Raw genomic sequence first — 25,045 nt, 5'->3', positions numbered from 1 at the left:
AAAACGTATTGGACAAAAACACAACACAGAAAGCAGGAAAACTTCAGACAATATTTATTAATACTAATGACTTTTAGTGCCATCTTTTCTTTTGCTCAACATGAATAAATCTCAGATCATGTTTGACTGGATCTAACTCATCTCCCCGTCTTCAATAGAACCACTCAGTCAGAGATTACAAGCATCCCATTCAGTACCCAACAGTTATACTAATGTAATAAAACTATTTTTCATAAGCAAGCATTTTCTACTGATTCCTCTCCATTTTTATGAAAGCTGACTTCCACTCAAGAAAAACACGAAGGCTCCAAGTCAGTTTGCCGATGTGATTAACACACATTCAGTAACTCAGCAGTGAAGCGAAAAATCAACTTTACCTATCATGGACAATAAAGCATAAACCTATTTTGTTTTTCTGCCTTTATCGTCCTGTTTATAATGTTTCAAAAATCCAATGCTGCTTCCAACTGGCACCTATCTGACTTCTAAAGGTCACGTCAGTATCTGAAAGCCCCGTTTTCAATAAGACGGGATCAATTTCATAAGCTAATGACATCTATAGTTAGAAATGCCATTGAGGTTAGCAGAGATGTTTCCATTACAAATGTGCACAAAACCTTTTTGATATTCAACTAATAAGAAAATAAACACAATTTTGCAATTGCAGTGTTTATGTTAAAGTAAAGCAATCAAAGTCACATGTAAAGAAGTTTGTTCATCCAATATGTCATTGGAAAACATCCCACACCATCAGATATGTATGTTTATCTGTATATTTCATGATATACTTTTGATTAAAGTGATTTCTATTCGGTAATTCCAATAGATAAAAGTTTAATTTATACTAGGTGAGTCTGTCTCACGTGAGAATGTCGATCAGTTCTGAGCTAATTCTGTGCCATCAAATATTTTTTACAGTGCTCCTGAAGAAGTTTTATAACTTAGATGTTGATGTAAAAATAATGTTTTAGCCACATAAAACAAACATATCGCCAGCCGCAGCTCATAGTAGTTCATTGCTATATTAATGTAGCAGCCATGTAGCCTGATGTAAAAACATTTGGCTAGAAAATGCCAAACATTGAGAAGTTTTAATTCTTGTTATTCAGTGGCGTGCCACGGTGTTTCAATCGGTACCTTCTGTAGACATCAACTATACCTGAACAATACACACACAGTGCAGGACAATTTAAAAACTATGCGCCACACCAAGCCACAGGCATCCAATAACATGAAAATAAATAAAGCAAAAATGCAGCATCTGTCAAGCAGTATATGAATGTATATTTTAGCAAATTTCACAGGCACATGTAAACAGCCAGCAATTTAGCAAAACTTTTCTATGTAAAGCTAGTATGTAAAGCTAGCTTTTCTATGTAAAGCTTTTCCAGTAAAGCTCAAGATCAATCCAAACTACTCAAATAGTAGTTAAAAGAAAAAAAAATGTTCACTAAACTCTGTAGGAGAATGTAATGGAAAAGTAACACTCACCCATTACTTGTTCATTAAATCCACAGGTTGTTGTGCTCAGTGCTACCTGTTAGCCACTCCTAGCGCTCATAGATACAGTCTTTAAAAGGCCTTACAAAGTTCTTATTGGTTTCTATAAATGAATCCAAGTTTGGTGTGGGTTTTCCATTTTTAATTAATATTTTTTATCCGTGAAAGAGCGTCACAGGGTTTCTTAAAATTAAAACATTTTACTGAACAAACTGTGAAACTTTGGGCCTTGTTTTGTAGCTGTAGTGTTAGAATAACATTGTGTTCCTTTCATGTACTTTTAACATTTTGACAACTTGGTAGAAAAAGCCGCCATTGTTGGCAGGCAGGTTTTTGCCCGCTAGCAGGGAGCGGGATCTTGCTCACATCAGGCTCATTTGAATACTGAATGCTGATTGGCTGTTTACTAGAGGCGGAGGGGTTTCAGCTGTAGGCCGACCGCAGACAGACAGGAATAGATCATAATCTGCTCAGCACGGTGCGCTGCAGAACCTTAGATAAGGAGATGTTCATTAATTGTGACAGGTTTCATTTGAGGGGACAAGACATTTGTTTGAGGGGACACTGCCCCGTTTATCCCCGGCGTATAGCTGGCCTCGGAAAATCAACCCACTTAAAGTTAAAACTCAGTTTCACACAAGAACAAAGACGCTAGCATAACATAGCATGTTTGGCAGTTGAACTTCACCTCTCAAGGCCGCTATGAAGCTACTTTTCTATTACCAGCTCCACAAATGGTTTACACTACCAAGAGACATGAAAACATTCCCTTATCTTGACTTTTTTTCTATTCTTCCTCTTTCTTTTCCTAAGTCCTTTTTTACGACATTGTTTTGCTAACTTCTCTTCGGAGCTTTGGATGCAGACTTCAGTGACGTGTGCAGTGGCCACCAGGGGGCTCCCAGGTAGCCGCCTTTTTGCCTGGATAAAGAATAATTTCTACATAATCATAATCATAAACATATATTATTAGTTTAAAATATCACAACTGATGAAATTGTGTGTTTTTGTTAATATAATGACATAGAAATTGTTGCTTAAAAATAGCAGTTCCACTTAGCAGCTGCTTAGATTGCTTATGCCTGATACCCTGCAGAGAAGCAGACATTTCTGAATCGCTATCTGCAGCTGTTTTTCATGACACACATAGATAATGATGGTAGGATCAGCCAATGAGAATGAAATGAAACCTCCCGTCCATTTAGGTGTGGGATATGGGACAGATGTTGAACCAAGCTGCTGAGCTACAAATATCCCAAAAGCACATTCAGTAAGTCGGTAACCCTTACACGATCTTAGCTGTCACTCAGGAGGAGCGTGGGAAGTGTCACGGTCAGACAGAGAGGAAGTGGCGGAGTTGTACCGTCAGAGAGTCAATTCCCCAAACCACTCACATAAAAAAAAACTTATAAAAACAAAAACAAAAAAAACACATGTGGGGTCCATGCGATGCGACCCTTCCAGATCGCCCACCGAATGAAAAACTTGTTGAATCCAAATGACCCCATTTCTTAAAACTGTTAAAGAAATTAATAATTGTTAATTATTGTTATAATTGTAATCTGAGGAGGTTTAACCTCAATACACATCCTCTGATCTGCATGGTTAACTGCAGCTAGCAGGGCTACCTGCAAAGGTAACATCCATCCATCCATCCATCCATTTTCTTACACCCTTCTTCCCTAACGGGGTCAGGAGGGTTGCTGGTGCCTATCTCCAGCTGCGTTCCGGGCGAGAGGCGGGGTACACCCTGGACAGGTCGCCAGTCTGTCGCAGGGCAACACAGAGACATACAGGACACACAACCATTCACACCCACACTCACACCTAGGGAGAATTTAGAGAGCCCAATTAACCTGACAGTCATGTTTTTGGACAGGAGAACCCGGAGAGAACCCACGCATGCACAGGGAGAACATGCAAACTCCATGCAGAAAGATCCCCGGCCGGGAATCGAACCCAGGACCTTCTTGCTGCAAGGCAACAGCTCTACCAACTGCGCCACTGTGCAGCCCCAAAGGTAACATAAAAATACAAAAACTCTAGAATACAGGGCTCAGTAAAAGAAAGATTACAGTTATGAAACTTATGGACATTATTTTAAAAAAACACACAGAAATATGTGGCATGAAATCATTTTTTTGTGTGCTGACAGCTCACATGTTGCACACAGAAAGCAGACAATAAGGGGAAGTGCCATGCGTTCGCTCAATGAAATATCCCCTGAGGAATCTTCTGTGTAAACCTTCAAGAAATGACATCAAAATGAACTCAGTTCTCTGACTTTTTAAACAGCTTTAATCCATCCGTCAGGTGTGTGTTTTTATGTTTTTTGTTTCAGACCTCAGTCATCATTTGCCGTCAGCCTCAAGCCCACAGCTGTGAAGGACTCATGTTTCCACCCGTCCAGTTTGAAGTGTTATCGGTGTGCAGCAGCAGCAGCAGCTGCTCGGTCATTTATTAATCTGTGGGTGATAAAAGCAGGTGAGAACCCTCAGACTGTCGTCAGATTCCTGCGGCAGAACTCAGAAAAACTCCAGCTGACATCCATCACAGTTTTACATCCCAGCAGCAGCAACAGCACAACTCTGGATATGAAGGTGAGCTCAGCACGTTCAACTCTGAATGCTCCTTGGTGGAGCTGAAACATTCTCTGGAGACACGAGGTTCTCCCAGGAAATGTTCTCTGCTTTACTCTGGAGCCTCACGATACGAACTTCAGGAAGAAATATTCGGTAAAGACACAACGTGTTCCTCTGCTGCAGCTGCTGTCAGCTCTTCTCCTCCTGCTGGTTCCTCTGTTGGCCAGCAGTCTGATTTTGGACTGCAGCGACGTTTATCTTCAGAATCCCAGCAATCCCAGTGGAGTTTACACCATCTATCCCATCGGATCCACATCTGGTGTCCAGGTACATTCACATCTGTTGGAATTATAGACTCTTTGTTGTCTAACGGGAAAACAGGGAACATATTTCACAATTTTCCCAGAAACCTGTTCATGTTGATCAGTTTCCCATCCATCAAATAGTCCAAACCACAGACAGACACCAGAGCAGCATGAAGATTTCAGTTTGTGTGTCTGCAGGTTTACTGTGACATGGACTCACATGGAGGACGATGGACCGTGAGTATCTGAACTCAGATCACGCTCTGGTTTTATCTGTCGTATAAAAACACTTCATGTCCTTCAGGTGAGCTTTTGTTACTTTTATTAATTTTGAGACTGAATTTGGTCCATAAGATTCAAGTTTTTAAAGTTTAGTCAGAATTTTTTATTTTTTTATTTTTATTTTTTCAATGTCACGAAGCAGAAAGAGCTCAGCAGACGGTGCATGATATGTGGCCAATGCCAACTCCTTGAGCTTGAAGACTGCTTCAGAAATCTGTTGGTTCATCACCTTTTCTTCCCGCCAGGTGTTCCAGAGAAGGATGGACGGCACGGTTAGCTTCTACAGGAAGTGGAAAGACTACAAGATAGGCTTCGGGAATCCCGCCGGAGAGTACTGGCTTGGTGAGAACCGAACTGGAAACACTGACCGCAGACGCTGGCTGGGTTCACGACCCGGCCTGATGGCGTTAGTTGCATGTCTTCCCCAGCTCTCATTACCCTCTTTCCTGTCAATTTACTGTCAAATAAAGGCCACTACAGCCAATAAACCTTTTTTTTTTTTAAAAAGAATCAATTGTATTTTAAATGAAACTTTAATGTGAGACATCCTGTTCTCACGTGAAGAGCAGCTCATAAACAGTAACAACATTGAAGTGTGTTAAAAAGAAAAGAAAAAAGCTGAACTTTGTAACTCTTCTTCCAGGTCTGGATAAACTCCACAACTTATTCCGTCAGAAAAAGTTCGAGCTGGTAGTGGACATGGAGGACTTTGAAGGAAACAAGGCGTACGCTCGTTACTCCTCGTTCAGTGTGGGTCCTGAGTGGGAAGGTTATCCTCTGTACGTGGCCGGTTACATCGACGGAGGAGCAGGTGGGTTTCAGAACCAGCTGTGAGTCAGCAAGTCACAAACATGTAACTGTGAGGAGAAGAAACTACAGAGAGAGTTCAGGGAAACCTCAATAACTGGTTCCAAACTTCATATGAGGGTCATATGGAGTTTGGAGGTGTATAGTTGGCGACCTCTTCGCATTATACTCTACAGCATGTTTTCTATTATCCTGTTAGATTTGATGTTTTTATGCAATGATGATATGGACTGGACACCTCTAATAAAGCTTGACTGATTTGTTGTTGCGTTTTTGTCTTGGTGTTCCCAGTAAGCAGTTACCTTTTCAGTATATTCAGACAGGTGAAGGTCGATAAACAATGTATGCGTCTTCAACTTCAATATTTTCTTGCAGGAGACTCCCTGACATATCTCCATTTTCATAAATTTGCTACTTTCGACAATTATCAACACGTCGGGTCGGAAAACTGTCCAAAACATTTCCTGGGAGCTTTCTGGTCCGGTCCGACATGCCAGTACGGAAACCCAAACGGAGTCTACAGCTGGGGCAGTGAGGGGACCAGACATGAGGTCGGAGTAATCTGGAACAGCTGGAAGGGCAGAATGTATTCTCTCAAGGCCATCAGCATGAAGATTCGCCCTGCTGAGTAAATCAGCAGCTCAAACATCCAGCACTGTGTCCAACATGAATGTTTGGCAATAAAGTCTAAACAGATCAGCTCTTCTGTGTTCTCTTTTCATCTAAATTCCCCAAAGGTGTCAACTTTCTAATTTAGAAACTCTAGTGGACAAAACACAACACAAAAAAACCCCTCAGTGGGTATATAAAGCGTACTTATGACAGGCACTGTAAGCTGTTAGCTCTGGTTTCTAGTACAACTCGTTCTTGTGCCCAACATGAAAAACTCTCAGATCACGTTTTAGTGGAAGTGACCAAAGTCCCAAAGGGATCCAGGATTAGTTGTAACAATTCACTTTATTTGAGAAATATTTATTTTACATGTAAAAACAATATAATATAATAATACTGTAGACTGTTTAGTTTTTATAAAATGTAAAAAAGAATATTGTCGTCGCCTTGTCGTTCATGCTACAAAGCATTCTGGGTAAATGACGTCTATTGGTCAAACTGCGCTAGCTCCGTCCAGCCTAAACAGCGATGGGTGACGTCATTAAGCCTTTTCAAATTGAACAATTTTGAAAAAACATTGAAGGTAAAAACCCAGAGAGCAAAAGGTTTGATATTTTAGGATTAATTTTATCCTACTCATCTTCTGTTCATCACTCCACACACACTATGATCACATCACATACACACTGAATTTGAAGAATTTGACGTTTTTAATTTTAAACTGTTTTATTTATTTTTATTTATTTATTTTGCTCGGGTCTTTTTTGGCGTTCTGTCCAGCAGCCCTCTAAGGGACAAGGACAGAAAATGGATGGATGGATGGATGGATGGATGGATGGATGGATGGATGGATGCTAATCCAACACTATTGTGGAGGTTTCTAAAAGGTCAGTTTAATGTTCAGCTTGTTGGCGCCCCCAAGTGGTCAGATTAATTTTAGCTTAAATAATCTGTTCTTGTTGCAGAAACAGTGTCTCCATAAAATACAAAGAATATTTGTGTATGTAAACGTGATGAACAACACTGTTGTGACAGGAAATATCTGAAAACTATAAAACAACTTAAAACTGTCAATTTCATGTAAAGTGGCTGCGAATAAAAGAATTGGTGAAAACAGCCGCTTGTGACAGAAAAACAAATGTTTTATCCATAATTTTATGACAGAATTCTGCTGGTGTTTACATTTTGTTTTGTTTCTTACAGTGTAGCGGATTAGTTAATGTAACAATGAGGTTCATTACTACGTCATTTGAATGTCCAAATTCTGCAAATGAATGTATTTGACCATGTGCTGACATGTGGGGGGAAATGCATTGTATGATCCAGACTTGGGAAAAGTGTCTGTCCTGGGAGACGTTTCCTATCAATCCCTTACTGCCAGCCTGATGAAATAAGAACAAACAACCTGCTGTACTGCACTCAACCTGAAATCGCGCAAGAGAGTCCATGCTCAAAGATGAATCTCTTCTGAACCAGTTTGTTGACATTGTGCTCTGGTGTTTTGTAAGGCTGGTTTGTCACACCGTGTTGGGAAATCACTGTCGAAACCTGGATAGTAAACAGATATTTGAACACATTGTTTTCTCCAACAGACAGGGTAGATCACTTATAGTAATAATAATAATAATAATAATAATAATAATAATAATAATAATAATAACCTTTATTGTCATCATAGAAATCCTGTAGTGAGATTACAAGAAAACCTGAGCATATAGTTTGTGTTTATGTTCAGGTACAAGTTGGGACCAAAATGTCCCAACTTGCACAATTTGTATTGACAGCCCCGCAGCAGCAGCTCGATGCAATGTTGACTTCTTTCTTCACTTCTTATCTCTGTGTGCGGGAAATGCCTTAATTATTAACAGGCATCTGATCTGAACAAAGCTCCTAACTCCGCAGTCTAACGGCTGTGATTTGACTCCTGACAACATGTGGCTGACGGGTCTGAGATTTGCTCTCCTGGTTTGGATTCCTGGACTGCTGCATGGTAAGAGACGTTCATTTATTATTATTATTATTATTATTATTATTATTATTATTATTTTAGAGAAGAAGCTGCTGCTGACATGATCTCTGACAGTTTTCTGTCTATTTCAGCTGTGAGTGAAAAGCCGTGCGGTGTTCCCAACCTAGAATACGGTTATTTTATCCCGGTGCAAGAATCTTATCCTCATGACTCACATGTAACATACACCTGTGATGCGGGATACAAAACCACAAAGGAGGGATGGTGGGTGACAATCGTGTGTCAAGATGGCCACTGGTCCGAGAAACCGGAGTGTGCTTGTAAGGATTTTTATTTATTTATTTATTTATTTTTAATTTATGAATGACTCTTCTGATCTTATTTAATCATGTTAAAAAATAAAAATAAAAAAGTCTGTATGTTTATATTTTTTCCTGTTTCCCAGTGGAGACAGCCTGCCTTCCTCCGGTTATTCCGAACGGCAAATTCATGCAATACCAAAACGGTTCGTTTGAAATAAACTGCGACAAAGGATATTTTCTAAACAGCCAGAATATGGAGTGCCACAGTGGGACGTGGTCCAAGGTATCGTCCTGTCAGAGTAAGTCCTGAACCTGTTGGATATATATATATATATATACATATATATATATATATATATATATAACAAAAAACACAAAAACGCCTTTTTCCGTTCCGACTGACTGTCACAGTTTATTCACAGGACAAACCACGGCGTGCGGCCAGCCGCCAGCTGTCCCTGATGCTGTCGTTATTCAGGCATACCAGGAGGTGTTTGAAGCTTCTTCCAAAGTGGAGTATCAGTGCAGAGATGGATTTGTCACAGAGGGCAGACAGTCCAAAAAAATTGCCAACTGCACGGCTGGAGAATGGGTCGGAACTCCACATTGCAGTAAGTGGTCATTGTGTTGAGACGCACTATGTTGCCAATGGTATTCATTTTACATGAATAGGCGCGGCGGCATGGGGGTGGGGGGAAGACGCATTGCCGGCCCACAGAGTCAGCCGTGACCCCCCTGGACTGGAAGCTGTTTGTTGTTTTTAATTCCGAGTGGCCAACTCTCTGTTATTACTATATCGATGTAGCCCAATTATACCGCAATGAAGTAGGTAAGGGCCCCTGAGTTCATTAAACCCATTAACTTATAAATAATAACACTCTCGTGTTTAAACCTTTGTTTAAGTTTCACTTTGGAATAATAATGCTCCAGTACTTTTCTATTCTCGTCACTCAATAATATAGCTTTGACCAAAAATAATAAACTCCAAATACTATTCTACAATAAATCAAACACACACCTGTATGAGATTTTGAACATATATTGAACACAATAATAAGTTCACAAAAAAAAACACTAGATGTTTCAATCTTTTGGTTTCAAAACCTGTTTTTCAATGTGGGCCCACACTTAAATGTTCACCTAAGCCGGCAATAATTAACTGAAATATAGTCCCAAAAAAATAAACCCGTTGCAGGCCTGATGTGATGATGAAGCGTGGAATTTGGTACCTTACTCCAGAGAAAACCTTGAACCTTCTTGAAATTTAACTTGTCCTTAGTCCGGTTGGCAAGATGTCTTCAGCTCCTTCACAGGATTCAGAAAACAGCAAGAAAATCCAGCGCAGACAGTCCTCCAGCACAGTCACAGACTCAGTGTAAGCTCATCTCTTTGCACTAGGCTCAATTCTGTAACGCTCCCACGACGGAAACATTAGTTAAGTCTTCTGTTAGCCGAGTTAGCTCACAGTACTCAATGTCCATTCACTGTGCTAATGAATGCTATTAGGCTAATGCGCTAGCGAGCATTACATATTGCTTGCACCTACTGTACAGCGAATTCCGGTTTGAAATGATCACAGTAGCTACAAACAAAAGTGTAGAGTCGATATTTATAAATAGACTGTCGAGTTGAAAGCCTAAATATATACAAAAACACTCGTGTCTCATTAACTCTGCCACATTTTTTCAGCGCGGTTTTTCTATCTCTCCTCTCTCGTTTTTTTCTCTATTTTCTCTTTCTGTCTCTCCCTGACCCTCAGCCAACCATGGACCAATGAAATTGCTTTGTTCTACTCCACTTCCTCCTACAAACATAAGCCCTTCAAAATAAAATATAGTGAAGATTACTTTCCTATAAAACGGTTTTAAATACATTTCTTTTTGCTAACACGTATTTATAACAACTTTAACATATTTAAGCAAACATGCTTAACACATTCTAAATTATTATTCCTTCCATGAACTTAACTCAATACAAAATACTCTTATTTTGGACTGGGTTACATCGATTTGATACAGTAGGGGCTTCCGCACTTCCCATATCTGTGTCCTCTGTCACTTTTTCCAGCAGTTAAAACTGTTTAATCCGTCGTAACCTGCGTTTCCAAGCCGCATGTAAACGCAAAATGAGCGCTAAGACGCTCGCGCCGGTCTTGTGCGCAGGTAATGTTAGCTAAAAGATGACTAGCTAACAATATATCACGTTAAGCTTGTTAACTAGTACCCTCTAGGCTTCTGATGTTATCGTTGTTCAAAAGTGGGCAGTACTTGTTACATTCACTTGCAGTGACGTGCGGTGAGGTTCATAGCTGGTGAGGCACTGACGTCATCAGAATCAGATTTGCAAATAGATGCATAGATTGACAGCAGTTTACAGGTTATGTTTCACTTCTGCATCCTTACACATACAAACTGTAGCTCACAAAACACACATTTCGACATGGATGACTACATTACAACAGTTGTAATGTAGTCATCCATGTCGAAAGTCGGGATAAGCGAGAGGGGAAAAAAATCACTATTTCTATTATAATCTATCGCTGCACTTGACTTGCTTCCCGAATCGTTTAGCCTAGCTCGCTGTCACTTACTCGGCAGTTGAGGAGTGAACAAGACGAACGTCTGGGATCTTGAGCGCCCCCTGCCATGAGGCAAGAGAACTGCCTGCCTCACCTCGAACCTGTTCTCTGCCGTTTATAATCGCTCATTACACGAAACACGTTACACAAACACAGTTGGTGACAAAAAGCACTGTACATTATATACATAAGCTAAATTATTGGAAATAAGTTCACATATTAAATTTGTTTAAACCATTTTATTGACGCCGTACAGCAACATGCTCTCTCCGCTTAGCAGCCAGCGCAGAGCCAGGGGTTGCGCAATCCAAGGTGAGGCAGAGCTCGTTGCTGCCTCACCGGCATCGCTTCCAAGCATTTGAATGGGAAAATAAGAAAATTCAGCGATTTTGAACAAATAAAAATCGACTGCCTCACCTGCCTCCCCTGACCGCACGTCACTGTTCACTTGAGTAACTTTTTTGGGAAAAGGTACTTATAAGAGTAGTTTTACTGCACTTTGCCTTTTTCTTTTACTTGAGTTATAATATTATTGCTACGTATTCATTTTGCTCCCCAAAATAAGCCGATGCTCCGCCCCTGTTAAACTCGTCTGTCTGCATTCACATGAACTTCAGTGACATCCCGTTCTTCATCAGCTTAGGGTTTAATATGATGCTGGCGCGCCCTCTGTCGTGCTTCATCTCTTCTGAGAGGACTTTTCAGAGTTTATGAGATGGGAATTTTTGATCATTCTGTCAGACATGCATTTGGGAGGTGCGCTTATGCTCCTCCCCAACCCCACAATATGCCGCCCTGGGCTGTCGCCTGTGTCAGAAACCGGCACCACTTATGGGCTACGTAAAACTTAATGTCCACAACATATAAACATTGATATCTCCAAATGAAAGAATGCAGTGTAAATAAATGTTTTGGTATTTTGACAATTTCATATGGTAAAGTCGTTCAGAAAAACAAAAAATGCCCCAGTAAAGACAGGACAAACATTTGCTGGTTAAAAAAAAAAAACATCTGTGGGTGATTTCCTTTGTTATGATGTTATTTTATTCAGGCACATTTAGTCCTGCGTTTCAAAAAGTATTTGCTTTAAATATTAAAAGTAAGTTGTGTATGTTAAAAAGAAAATTTCTAAGTAGAAAAAAAAATCTGCGTGAAATGAATATTTTATGTTTTATTAAACACTGTGAGAGAGAACAAACAAATATGAAAACCTCCCTCTGCTCTGTTTGTTCTAGTACCTATTGCCGAAACCGGATCCACCGACACTCAGCCATTCGTATCCAGTAAATGAGCACATTTATTTCTTCATTTATACTGAATGTAATTATCTAGAACGTAATGGAAATAACCATGTAAGTAATTCACACATTTCTTGCAACATACAAAGCCGAGTCAGACGGAGGGATTTGTTGATTTGTGTGAGATGAATTGTTTATCTAAGGAACTCGACTTTAACAGCCCAATGTTTTATAAAACTCTATTCTTCCTTTACAGTCGATAATTGTGGAAAGCTCCCTCAGGTTACAAACGGACTTTCCGAGCCACATGAGCAGCGTTATTTGAAATACACGTGTCAGGAATATTACAAGTTAGTGGGTCCTGACACAGTGGTGTGTCACACAGGAGGCACGTGGTCCGAAGTCCCGACATGTAAAGGTAGAAGGAAAACAACACTGAAACTGTTTCATATAAAAAAAAACAGACATAAAGAAAAGTTTTTTCTTTTTTTCCTTTTTTGCAGAGGATTTCTGTCTTCTGAACACTACAGTATATCCTGACCTATTAGATACTACCAATCCATTTATCAGAAATGGGGACACAGAGGAACGGAAATGTCTTGATAAATGGAGGTTTACCAACTATGCTGTGGTTCGGTGCATTGAAATGAAACTCAGTGTATCCAGATGTAAGTATCAGTATAAGCACCATTTAGATGGTTAGAACACTGGAGCAGATAGACCAACAGGTCATTAACAGAGTTTCTTAGAGTTTGCAGTTTACGCATCATTGTGTTTGCTTATTGCCTGTCGCATTTTTACAACTGTGTATTAGGACCGTTGTAGATACAAAAAAGGAGTAAATTTCTGCCAAAAACATAATAAAATCTTAGTTGTGTCGCAGTTGTTGTACCACATTGTGTTGTTCTGTCACATAAAATCCCAATGGAATAGTTTTATGTTTGTGGTTATAATGTGTCAAAAACAGGAAAAGTTCAAGGGGTATGAATACTTTTGCAAGCCAGCGTTTGTTTACATGTTGAACACGTCAGAATTGAAGAACTGGTTCATTGAAAGGCCTCTGCAGACCTTGATGACAGACTGAGCAACGTTGCAGCAGGGAAACATGCAGGATACTGGCTGAAGTTAACCACAGTTGAAGCAGACATTGAAATAAAAATGTATAAAAATTCAAATGTATGTATATATTTTTTTCTCTTTTCAGGTTGCAACAAGGCCCAGATAAACTTTGTGAGTATTTGTGTTACTTAAAGATGTTTCTGTTGCTCACATGCTCTTAATATTTCAGGTATTTCAAGGTACCCCTATTAAAACTGTGTTATTTTTGTGTATCTATTTGTATGAACATCTAAAGCAGTTATTTTTTGATGTCTTTACTGTAACCAGGGTACATGCTGAGACACCATTGGGAAAAGATCTGGCTCTCTTGGGCTGAACTGATGGACTGACAACAAATGGAAACATGAACCCATTTGAAACAACTTGATATTGAATGTGTTGCTAACGGCCAGGCTGGATATTTTCATTCTGTTCAAGCATACCAATAAAGTCAAATTTTTTATGTTTATGTTTGTCTATATCTGTATTTAAAGTTAGAAGGCAAAATAAGACCCCAGATTTGTAAAAAAAAAAATCAACAGTCTGTTATCCAAACCAGGTCACTGTGGCACTGCAACAAACTCACTACAAACTTGTGCATCACTAGCTGCATTTGCATTACAAATTATGCATAAATTTTGTCAATATTTTGCTAATAGAAAAAAAAACACACACACGCACACAATTTCACAATTGTGATGTTTTCATTAAATAAGAAATTAAACTAGAATAACACGTGAATAAGCTTGTTCATGCGATAAGTCATTACAAATATTTGCAGAGACGGATGTAAACAGTCACACGGCATATTCATAATTCAGCCATGGCGCTCATCAGCTACCAGCCAATCAGAGGAGACGTCTGCGTTTTGGAGAGTCTAGCCGTTGATACTGGGGAGTGGCTACATGCGGCATGTTGGGGAAATAATTGTATTCGGCGATTTTACAGAACACGATTCAACAGGACGCATAAGTTTTTATTAGGTGTGCGAAACTGTGAGCTGCACGCTGTCCACAGAAAGGGGTATAAAAAAAAAAATAAATTTAAAAAAGGCCAGTACTCCTATTACTTTTGTCATCTTCTTCATCGTTTTCCACCGGCAGTAACATCCGGCTGTTGATCATGTGACTCGTGCGATGGGGAAAAAAGTGTTTCCGTTGCAGTTTTTTTTGTTTTGTTTTTGTAATAGCCTACATCTATTTCGATACGGCTCAAAAACGGCCTCATTCTAACTCACACTCCTTTGGAAAAACACGAGGTTTTTATTTATTTATCTTTTCTATTTCTAAATGGGCGCGTTTCCATTAAGCAAATTTATTTTCATTATTTCAATTTGCACAATTCTATAGGAAATGGAAACACGGTACACTGTCTCATTCTAACCTTTACACAAGGCAGCAGGAATGTCCATGTCATCGCTGCTTCTACAAAAACACTGAAAAAAATACCTCTTTGGATGAACATGAAAAAAAATCATGGAAAGGTTTTCCACCTGATTACTTTGTTTTATTTCAGCACCATGTAATTCTGTTACTCCTATTTAAAGCAAATGTGTTAGATCAACTTAATTTATTATGGTTAGTCTAATTTAAATAAAATAAGTTGGCTCAATTTAATTTATTAAGGTTGATTGGACCCAATGTAATTTAAAAGAACCAGCCCAAATAATGTGCAATGCTTGACCAAGATTAACGCCAATTTAGTTGAAACCAACTTTTTTTTCCTTTTTTATTTCTCCGAAGAGTTTTTGCAGCGCTAGTGGCTCGTATTTTTTTGAGACAGTAGGCAGACAGGGTGAGGAAATGGCAAAGGTCACCAGGACCGGAAGTCGAACCAGCGACGTCCACATTGAGGACTAAGGCCTCCAAACGTGCAGTGTGCTAAAACCCTGCGTCACCACAGCACGCTGGAGAAACCAACTTATGTTACAGTGATTCCTTCACACTAATTATTAAGTTGATCCAACTCATGAAAATTAAGTTAAATCAACAAACATGCTTCATGCTGAAAGAAAGCTATTTAATCGTGTAAAAATCCTTTCCATGATTTAATTACGTTAATTCAAAGACTTTTTTTAAAAAAAGACCTTTTTTACAGTTCTTAAATGCTGAAAGAAATTTAAGAACTGTTTCAGTGCAGTTCTTAAATGCCAATAGTGCCCTGCAGAGAAAAACAAATATCTATAGTTTAATGTGTAACTTAAACCTCTTTGAAGTTTTCCCAGGCACAAAACAGTGATGTCTCATAATCTCTTGTGATCCCCTGATCTCTCTAGACCCTCTTTGGAGGGAAATGAATCTGACTAAATTGATCTCAACTTGAATACGTTATTCAAGTTGAGACAAAAACGATTGTCTCCCGTGATCTCACTCGTCTTCAGCACTATATCAGTCTGACTGGAATGAATCATGTTATCTCAACATGATTAAATTTCATAAACGTGAAGTTGTTGAATTTCTTGTTTATCCAACATGATTGTATCACATTTTTGTTTGAAACATGAAATTATTTAGTTAAAAGTACATGATATTCTTTTGTTGATCTGATAACCCGCTAAGTTTGTTTTTTACAGTGTAGAGACATTTCTACTTGTTTCAGCCAAAACTGAATAAATAAATGGGTAAAATTTGCATCTCTATTCCCATTTATATTTATTCATCTATGCATTTATTTATTCCCAGATTCATTTAGCCATTTTTAATTTTTCCATTTTTATTTATTTATTTTACCCATTTATTTGTTTCATTTTGGCTGAAATGGCTCTCCATAGTAAACAATATATATTGCACGTAACAAAATACTGTCCCTCTTCAAAAAATAAGAGCTGTCCACAGGTTATGATCTTTAATGGTGTTGTTTTATAATAAATTTTAACTTAATGGCTTTCTTTTTATAAAAAAAAGAAAAGAAAATTGATAAATACTAAAAAGAAAATGTTCTAATGTTCTATGGATTAAAATGACAGAATTGTCTGTTTACACACTACAGTGTGTAAAGGTGCTTTGGTTGTTCATGATGCAAGTTAAAATGTTAATTATTTGTTCAGTTAGTTTTAAGAGGATAAATTAATCACCCAAGCAGGAAATGAGAACGTACCATTAGTTTAACAGAACAAAGTTCATTCATCAGCAGCTTAGCTGCTTAAAGCACTTGTTACGTTTTAAATTTCATCAAATGAAATCTTCTAATCTGTTAAAAATTATGATGCCGATATAAATTATATAAAAGATTAAATAGAAATCATAATGAATAAGTCAGTGCGTCAGCGTCTCTCTTTGGGCGTTACTTTTGAATCAAACCGGGTCGGGTGCTGCTCACATAGTTTTTGTCCTAAATCTGCGCATTTCCCACCGGATTCATTCATTCATCGGTGAGTGTGATCGGAGTTGGAGATGGTTTGAACAGAGGGAGCCGAGTCCAGGCCCAGCAGCGTCCCCAGGTACGACTGCTCTCGAGGGTCCAGCATCTGGTCGGGCCTTACGGGATGGACGATGTTGGCCGGCTGAGGGGTCAGGGTGTACTTCTCTAAGAAAGCCAGATCTGTTGCTGCCTGGTAGCCGGGGTTCTGCTGCTGCTGCTGCTGCTGGCCCTGAGCCTGAACGTTTACCACGCTGTGGGTCTGAGACGAGAGAGAGGCGGCCCGGTGGGGGTGAAGGTCTCCCGGACCTCCCGCTGCCATGGGAACAGGGACTAAAGTGACGGGGATGCAGACGGCGGCCGGGTTGGAGGCGCTTCGCGGGGCCGACTTGGGGGTTCCCTGAAAAGGAGCGGAGGCGGCTTTGTCCTGGCTGGGGGTTAGGGTTAGGGTAGGGTTAGCGCCAGGCTCGGTGAACCTGGCGCTGTGCACGTGGTCCACATGGTACTTCAGCTTGTCTTTTCTCTTGAAGGTGGCGCTGCAGTGCGGACAGTTAAAGGGACGGGCGTCCGAGTGGATCACCATGTGCTTCGTTAAGGTCTTCTTGATCCGAAAGGTCTGATGGCACTCAGGGCATCTGTGGGGTTTCTCGCCTGTGGATCAAAAACCGACCACGCATTTAAAGAGCAGAAACTATTTCAAGAGTCCTGCCAATCTGTAGTTTCCACATGGAGGACAAGCAACAAAAAAAAATCAACTTTACATTTCATAAAGCGAACGTAAGATTCCTTACTAAATGTTTGCGCGTCTTTCAAACGCCTAGGCGTCATTTCTTCAAAAATACTTCTTGCCTACTGATTGTGCAGATGAGATAAATGAACAATATACAAGTGGAAACACGCAAAAAAGCTGGTCAGCCATTAACACAGAGGTTCAACCTTCTGTGATTCCATGACAAATTAATAAAACGTAGAAGTTATAAATCATTTTCCATCTGCAATTCTTTTACTGAAACTTTAAAGGAAACACTTTTTTTGCTCCTTTTGAATAGCTTTTGTATTTTTAGAGTGACGTTCGCCTCACCTCCTACCAGAAACAAACATCTTGGTTAAATGAAAGTTCATTTTAAATCTGCCAAGGTTATGAATAATTTTGGGCTTAATTCCATGTGGTGATTTAAGGTAATCATAAAAAAAAAATAATAATAATAATAATAATTATTATTATTATTATTATTATTATTATTTATGGGTGAAATGAAGAAAATAGTTCAGAATAATAGTAAAAAAATAACTACTTCTATAATATCAGTATTGGTACTAATTGTAACATTAATTTAAAATGTATTTTAAATTAAAGCCAGAGTCCTGATTTTACCTGAGTGAGTCCTGAAGTGCATCTCCAAACTGGACTTTCCTTTAAACTCTTTCTTGCAAACCTCACATTGATGCACAGCAGTTTTATATCTGAGAAAAAAATTAAATGAAATAAAATACAATTCAGACAGAAGCATAAATCAAACCTTCAGGGCAAAGAGAGGAAGAGTCGTATACTATTGCTAGTACAAAACATAAATCTGTGATGTGGACGACGTACTTCTGCCAAACTTTCTCTCCCAAATGAACACTTTTATAGTGCACTGTCAGATGATCGTGGCGCCTGAAGCACTTCCCACATTCTTCACACTGGTGTGCTTTCTCACCTAAAAACAAACAAGCTGCACTGAACTCACCATCAGAGAGAAACCAGACGTTTACCGAAGGCCCGGGTGGACGAGACAAAATCTGAATTGAGGCCTTCAACACTTACCAGAGTGTATTTTCTGATGCTTGGTCAGGTGATCGTGGCGTATGAAGGTTTTCCCACATTGGTCGCACTCATAGCGCTTGTCGTCATGGTGAACTCTGAGGTGAAGCCTTTTGCAAACACAAAACAGACGAGTTTTTTTGTTGTTGTTTTAATCTGATCACCAGAACCAGCCATACTGAAAGTCTGAAGTGTTTGTGATCAGGGAGTAAATGTATTTTTTTAAATACATAAAAAATAAATTAGTAATAATAATAATAATAATAATAATAATAATAATAATAATAATAATAATAAAAACCTCCCACCTGTAGGAACTGCTGTGACGGAAACTTTGCCCACAAATGCTGCAGAGATGAGGTTTCTCTCCGCTGTGAATACGCAAGTGTTCCCTTAACGTCGTCCTGAAGGGAGGGAGACGGAACGAATAAATTATGGCCTTGCTATTTTGTCAGATTGCAACCATAAACCGGAACATATCGTTTAGGGGATTTTATGTGACAGGCCGACATAGTGGTGCAAAAACTGTGAACTGAGAGAAAAATGGGGGCATCTTTGGTTCGTGCATTCAGAACCGTCCCCCCTTTTCCTCGGACTCCGCTAAGTAAAATCAATCGCAGCCAATTTGGTTTCAATTGTCGACAAACACCTCACGCAATTAAGCTAAATGACACACAGGTGGGGCTTCTGAAGGCGATATTATAATTTTCACAAATATGCTTTCAGAAGGCTTTTTTTTATGCATAAAGAAATGTATGCATTCTTTTTCTTCATAAGCACATTTAAAGCTGTACCTGCTGGTATATCACATAAATAAAAAGAAATGTTGATTATAAATGTAAATGCAAAAAAAAACAAAAAAACACACACTTTTTCTGGCACTGAATATACAAAATAAAAAGAACTAAACTTAAGATGCACGATTTTAGCTATTGGAATATTATTACGTGTAATAGTGCAATCACTAAGAACAGTTCAGTATTCAATATCTGCCTTGGTGTGAGATTTCTGGTATCATCGATTGTTTGGTCTGTTGTATCGACTCCAATGCGGGTCGTTGAGGTTCAGCATCCTCTTTTGCCTATACAGATATTTATTGATTGAATCTTTTATTGTGATATAAACAAATCAAACACAGGCATCAACATTAAGAGATCGCATCTGCTGACGATGTCGTCATCAGAATTCTCCACAGTAGTATTGTAATGACATATTCTCCTTCCATGGCGCGGCCCGGGGAGCATCGGAGGTGGAACTGTACCTTTCCCTCACTGATTTCCCACAAACGTAGCAGGTCCACTTTCTTTTGCCTCCGTGTGTGCACTCTATGTGCCTCTTCTTGTTGCCGGTGTCGTTGAACTGCCGTCCACAGATCTCACAGGGAAACGGACCTGCACGTTGGAGAAAAATAAAATAAAATAAAAAACATCTTCTACACCATTTTCTTTTCTTTTTTTTTTTTCTTAACGTGGATTGTAAAGATTTTGACCAGCAAAAACGGAAGGGCTTCGGATGTGTCTCACCCAAGTGATATTTCTCTTGGTGCTTCAGCCTCGCAAACCTGGACTTGAAGTACTCGTCACAGAAGGAGCATTTGAAGGGCCGGTCCTGGGTGTGGAGGATCATGTGCTCCTGCAGGTGAGGCCTGCGGCTGAACGTCTTCGAACAAATCTGTTGGACCGTGTACGGGTAGTTAAGATGCGGCATTTCATGCGGCGTAAGATGCGATTACGATCTGCTTTGGTCATCCAGATCGGCGTGTGCCGACGTGTGAATGATTCGGAAAATGTACAAATGTACTTCTGTCAAGTTACAAGCTGGTCCTTACTGCACATTTCCAGCCTTCGCTCTTCTTTTTCCTCGCAGCAAAAAACTCCTGAGTGTGATCGGGATGAAACCTAGAAACATGGTGAGAGTGGAGAGGGTTCGGGTTGACCATGTGCTTCTTGCTTGGTCATGTGACAGTCAGAGTGACGCAGCGCAGGATTGTGGGATTTAACTGAAGTAAAGAATCAATGACAGCGGCGGGTTTTTTATGTTGTTTTTTTCCCCACGTTATCGAGAGGATAGAAAAATGGAAAATCGGTAAATATTGGTTGTCATCCATGACAACAATGTTCATATCAGACATTGATATCCGCCCAAACTTTCTTATAGGCACATCCCTTGTTTACACATCACTTAAACTCAACATATGGAAAAGCTCATCTACCCATATCCGACATTTGACTTAATTTTACATAAATCAGAATCAGACACATTGGAGTTTGACTGTGGTTTCAAAGTCAAATAACTTTCAAACCAAAGTTTCAAAAGTTACTTGAAACTCATGCCATATCTTTTGGCATGATGACTGAACAGAAGTATTAGCATTCTGTTGAGACAGACTGCCTCTATAAAACCGAATGACTGCAGGTCGATCGACCGGACAGGCTTGTGTTTTACCTTCTGACATGCTTGGCCAGAGTTTTCTTGCTGGCATGGAGTTTGTTGCAAAAGGGACACTTGTGCTCCTTCTTTGGAATAGGAGCATCGCCTGCATGCTTCTTCTTGTGCACCGTCAGGTTGGACTTGGTGGAGTAGCACTGGAGGCATATGTCACACTGGAAAGGCTTCTCTCCTGTGTGGACTCTGGTGTGACTCTCGTATTTCCCTACAAGTCCAGAGAAAGGAAATCAAGCCATAACTTCTTTCAGGCAATTATTGATTGTAACCAAGATGACAAGAGACACAGAAAGGATCTGCATGCTAAAGACATGAGGAACATTCTAAATCTGACTCCGAGGGAACCAACCTGCACGATCAAAAGTCTTCTCACATTTGGGACACTTAAGAGTCTTTTTGCTGGATGTTTGGATGATAACTGGAGCCAGACCCTCAGGATACTCTGGACTCTGGTTAGTGCTTGCTGTTGGAGGCATGTGAACGTCCCTATCTTGCCCGGATGGGGCCTCTGTTCTGTCAGTGTGTGAACCTTCCTCTAAAGCCATCCTGTCATTTCCAGAAGCCTCACAAATGTTCTTCTGCGAAACAGCACCAACGTTAACATCTTGCTCGTCCTCCTCCGTGTCCTCCTCCATCACGTCATCGCCCTGAGACGGTTTGGGGGTCTCTTTCACATCCCGATTAACCTCCAAAACACCGTCCACTTTGTGTTCATCTGGTCTCCCTGGTGATTCAACTCTTTGTTGCTCCGTAGGATTGCTGATACAGTACTTTCCATTGTCTTTCCTATGCTTAGAGGGTGTTTTTCTTGAACAAACTGATCTCCGCGTGGTAGCACTTTTCGGACATGTCTTCACCTCCCTACTTGAAGCTGGATTAGTACTTTCAGCAACACTGTGCTGCGGGGAGATTTTGCTGCTTAGGGTGCTCTGGACCTCTGCGTCCGCCCCAGCAGCATCACAGGAGGGAATTTCTAACTCAGTTTCCCTCGTCTCTCCCTGGGAAAAGATAGCTTTCCCGTCCTCGCACAAGAGCTTTAATACGTCCATCATATCCAAGAACCTGGCTGCTTCAGCTAGAGCTGGGAGGTCTGTCTCTGCAACGGCACACTCTGACGTGTACAGGAAGCCGAGCAGATGCTGGAAAACCGAATCCTCCACGTGGTCCAGAGTGACGTGAGTCATTGTGCCCGAGTTCTTGGAGAGCTCTGCATGAAAGTAGCTGCTCCCGTGGGCCAGGACGGCTTTGTGGGCTCTATAAACCGTCCCACCCACCAACACGGACACATCGCAGAACCTCTGCCGGGTCCGGTCCTCGTTCAGAAACGCAAGGAGGTTGTCACTGTGCTGTGACATGGTGAGGCGTCTGAGAGGAAGGGACGAATCCTGGACGGTATTGGGGTTCGAGGGGATACTGCACTCCTCTGCAGCGGATGAGTTTGTCGCCAGCCTCCCACGCTTTGGAAGAACCATACTGTTTGGTTTTCTCTTCATTATGGAGATGAACGTCGGGGTACAATTGATCAGTGCTGCAAAACACAACAAATACAATGAAACTGGACACTGGAGTTGATCACAGGGTTTAGTTCTGATGGCTCGACCAAAGCTGGACAGAGGCATAACATAAATCAAGTAGCTGCTGAGGGCTCCTAGGCCAGCAGAGGGCGCCATGAGTCTTTGACATCTCTCAAGGAGAGAAGACCTCAAGAGGTTTTATTTGAGTTCAAGTAGGTCAGGAAAGCTTCAATTTAAACACTTTTTCATACCAGATTGAAACATTTGTTGATTTCAGAGAATCAGTAAATGTACCACTTGTACATTTAAAGTGTAAATGTACAAGTTCAATATTTGTTCATTTGAATATTTATCAAATAAACATTGAATTTATTTGATTCAATAAACTTGAATCTAATGAATCAAGTTTATTTGATTGATTGTTCAAATATGCTTGATCAATCAATCAAGTTTATTTGTATAGCACATTTCAGCAACAAGGTAGTTCAAAGTGCTTTACATCATAAACACACACAAAAAAATACAAAGCTGTAGAACACATAGCCAATGATAGTGAACTGTTGACCAAAAATCTTTATATATGGATGATTATGCCAGCAGAACCATTGTTACTGATATACTTATTCCTATAGCTCTAGTGTGTGATTAGGTTACAAATATAGCAAAAATAAAAATTGAAAGAAAATCTTGACATGCAGTCTGAACAGTCTTCTAAGTACTAACACGTTATCTCTAGTGGGCGTTAAAAGTGTTTATGTTTCAAAGCTCAGAAATTTTCTGTTAAACAATTTCCACAGTTCAAAGTCTTTTTGATGAGATGTGAAAGTTAGCAAGTTTTTTCCTGCCGTGCCCATCGCCACATATTGCTATGCTCCGCTGGTCAGCTGGCTGAAAGAGGGCTACTCTAGTTTTCTCTTCATTACAATAAATAACATTTTCGTTGTTTCATTACAAAGAACAGGGAGTCATGGTGTGAAAACTAAAATCATATGATCTGACTAATTACTCAGAAAGCATCAGCTTGTTATTCTCCAGATTTAAAACGGTGTCAAGGTGTGATATGCAAAGCAACATCACACCTTGAAATCTGCAGCTGTTCTCAGCAGGTGGTCATTCTATATGTCTTCAGTGTATTGAAATAAAACTTACTAAAGTAAATGTTTTTGATAACACTGTTATTAGAGATCAACCAGTCAATTAGCAGTGTTCAGAATCAGCTAACTTTCCTGTAATTTGCTCTGATCTGTATGTAATACAATACATTTTTTTTCTTTCCATTAGTAACAAAATGCATCAAAGCTTAGAGCTCTCTCCATTTACAGTCTGTAAATGTCCAAACATGCATTTTGTTTGGACCTGGTAAAGGATTTTAAGAACCTTTACGAGGTTCTTAAAAACCCGGTAAAGGTAAGGGGCATACGCTCTGATGAATAGTTCCTTCATTTATTGTAGAATGCAAAGCTATAACTTTAATTAAAAAATACATTCCTATCTTTTGCAGTTATCAGAAAAAGAAAAATCTGAATCAGAAAATCAGCAAAGCCTTATCTAGCCATTTCTAATTCCTGTAACAATGTGTCTATTTGGCTGGGAACATTTATGTGTACACAGCGTGACATTTTGGTAGTTTTTGCTCATAAGGTATTTGCCAAGGCATACTTATTATATCAGTCTAGTTAATTGTCTGACCATTTAATTATTAAGTATCATGTGTCGGGCTACAATGTGATGGCTGCTGCTATTTGACGGCTTTAGCTCAGCACCTAAATCAAATTTCGCTTTGGACCCAGAGTATCAAAAGCTTTGACACAATTCCTAACAAGTTACTTAAGTAAAACAGTCCTGGAATCAACACCAAAAGTGTAACACTGTTTCCAAGTGTAAATAAAATGTAACAACAGCTTAACAATGTTGCGTAGTAACATATATCATGGACGCTTGTTACATTGTTTGAGTTATTTGTTGTCGGCAGCCTCGCAGAAAGAAGCGACAGTCGCTGACTAACTACGGCAGTCAGCGTAATAAAGTCGGCTTCATTCTCGGCGATAATAACGGTTGTGTTTACAATTTCCCCCTCCACCTCAAGGACCCCCCTAACATCATATTATGAGTGAGACGGGCGGGCCCCCCTCCGAGGAGAGCGTCGACAAACGACCTTTATCGTGACTTAATGAACTCACATTGTTATCGGGACGTATTCAAAATATTCTTACCCAATACGAGTGAGAGGCCTCCATATTGTCGTTTTTAGCGCAAGGGAATAATAATGGGAAATAAATAGAGGGCATAATAATTTCCTGAGCCTCTAGCTGAAACGCCCCACCAGAAATGTCGGACACCGAAACAAAGCGCTCCCCCATTGGCTGATGCGGCTATTGTCCTTCTGTCCAGACGTAAAGTTGCGTGAAGCTCAATGAAACGTCTTAATACCAAATGACAACTGAGTCCGTTCCTGTAGTTAACATGTTACGCGATTACTGACAAGCTCAACTGCGATGACATTTGGAAAGCTTCCGTGGACACAAAAGAATCATGGGTAATGTAGTCTGAATGAAATCAGACTAGTTGAAGTTATGATGCCTTCCGTTTGCCTCGGAAATTTGAATTGTGGCGCCAGGCCCAATTTACAGTGTTCCGTCTAAATAAAGGGCT

At 39.9% G+C, this 25,045-nt stretch overlaps 3 protein-coding genes across 4 annotated transcripts; 2 read left to right on the top strand and 1 right to left on the bottom strand.

Moving 5' to 3' along the window:
* The first annotated feature begins 553 nt into the window (after positions 1 to 553).
* LOC122841806 (microfibril-associated glycoprotein 4-like) lies at positions 554 to 6,172 on the top strand. The gene is made up of 7 exons (XM_044135353.1): positions 554 to 579; positions 3,842 to 4,100; positions 4,266 to 4,409; positions 4,586 to 4,624; positions 4,915 to 5,011; positions 5,313 to 5,480; positions 5,852 to 6,172. Exons 1-7 carry the CDS (start codon positions 569 to 571, stop codon positions 6,106 to 6,108), a joined length of 975 nt encoding a protein of 324 aa, XP_043991288.1. The 5' UTR covers positions 554 to 568; the 3' UTR covers positions 6,109 to 6,172.
* Positions 6,173 to 7,917: 1,745 nt separating this feature from the next.
* Positions 7,918 to 13,742, top strand: LOC122841805 (complement factor H-like). Its single transcript, XM_044135352.1, has 9 exons — positions 7,918 to 8,078; positions 8,189 to 8,377; positions 8,503 to 8,658; positions 8,782 to 8,970; positions 12,173 to 12,220; positions 12,432 to 12,593; positions 12,679 to 12,843; positions 13,380 to 13,405; positions 13,562 to 13,742. Exons 1-9 carry the CDS (start codon positions 8,021 to 8,023, stop codon positions 13,571 to 13,573), a joined length of 1,005 nt encoding a protein of 334 aa, XP_043991287.1. The 5' UTR covers positions 7,918 to 8,020; the 3' UTR covers positions 13,574 to 13,742.
* A 1,992-nt stretch (positions 13,743 to 15,734) lies between these two features.
* Positions 15,735 to 24,942, bottom strand: zbtb41 (zinc finger and BTB domain containing 41). 2 transcript variants are annotated; one of them, XM_044135351.1, is made up of 11 exons: positions 24,607 to 24,903; positions 21,229 to 22,407; positions 20,880 to 21,087; positions 20,263 to 20,332; positions 19,958 to 20,105; positions 19,696 to 19,825; positions 18,743 to 18,838; positions 18,438 to 18,544; positions 18,225 to 18,330; positions 18,006 to 18,094; positions 15,735 to 17,281 (listed from the first exon to the last, which is right to left on the bottom strand). In XM_044135351.1, exons 2-11 carry the CDS (start codon positions 22,370 to 22,372, stop codon positions 16,638 to 16,640), a joined length of 2,742 nt encoding a protein of 913 aa, XP_043991286.1. In that variant the 5' UTR covers positions 22,373 to 22,407; positions 24,607 to 24,903; the 3' UTR covers positions 15,735 to 16,637. The 2 variants fall into 2 exon arrangements, with proteins under 2 accessions (XP_043991286.1, XP_043991285.1); XM_044135350.1 differs by having other exon boundaries at positions 19,696 to 20,105; positions 24,607 to 24,942.
* Between the last annotated feature and the right edge of the window lie 103 nt (positions 24,943 to 25,045).

This window comes from Gambusia affinis, linkage group LG12 (genome assembly GCF_019740435.1).
Source record: "Gambusia affinis linkage group LG12, SWU_Gaff_1.0, whole genome shotgun sequence".
NCBI classification, from domain to species: Eukaryota; Metazoa; Chordata; class Actinopteri; order Cyprinodontiformes; family Poeciliidae; genus Gambusia; species Gambusia affinis.
The sequence above is the reverse complement of the archived record's forward strand: the minus strand, read 5'-3'. Positions and strand labels throughout refer to the sequence as shown.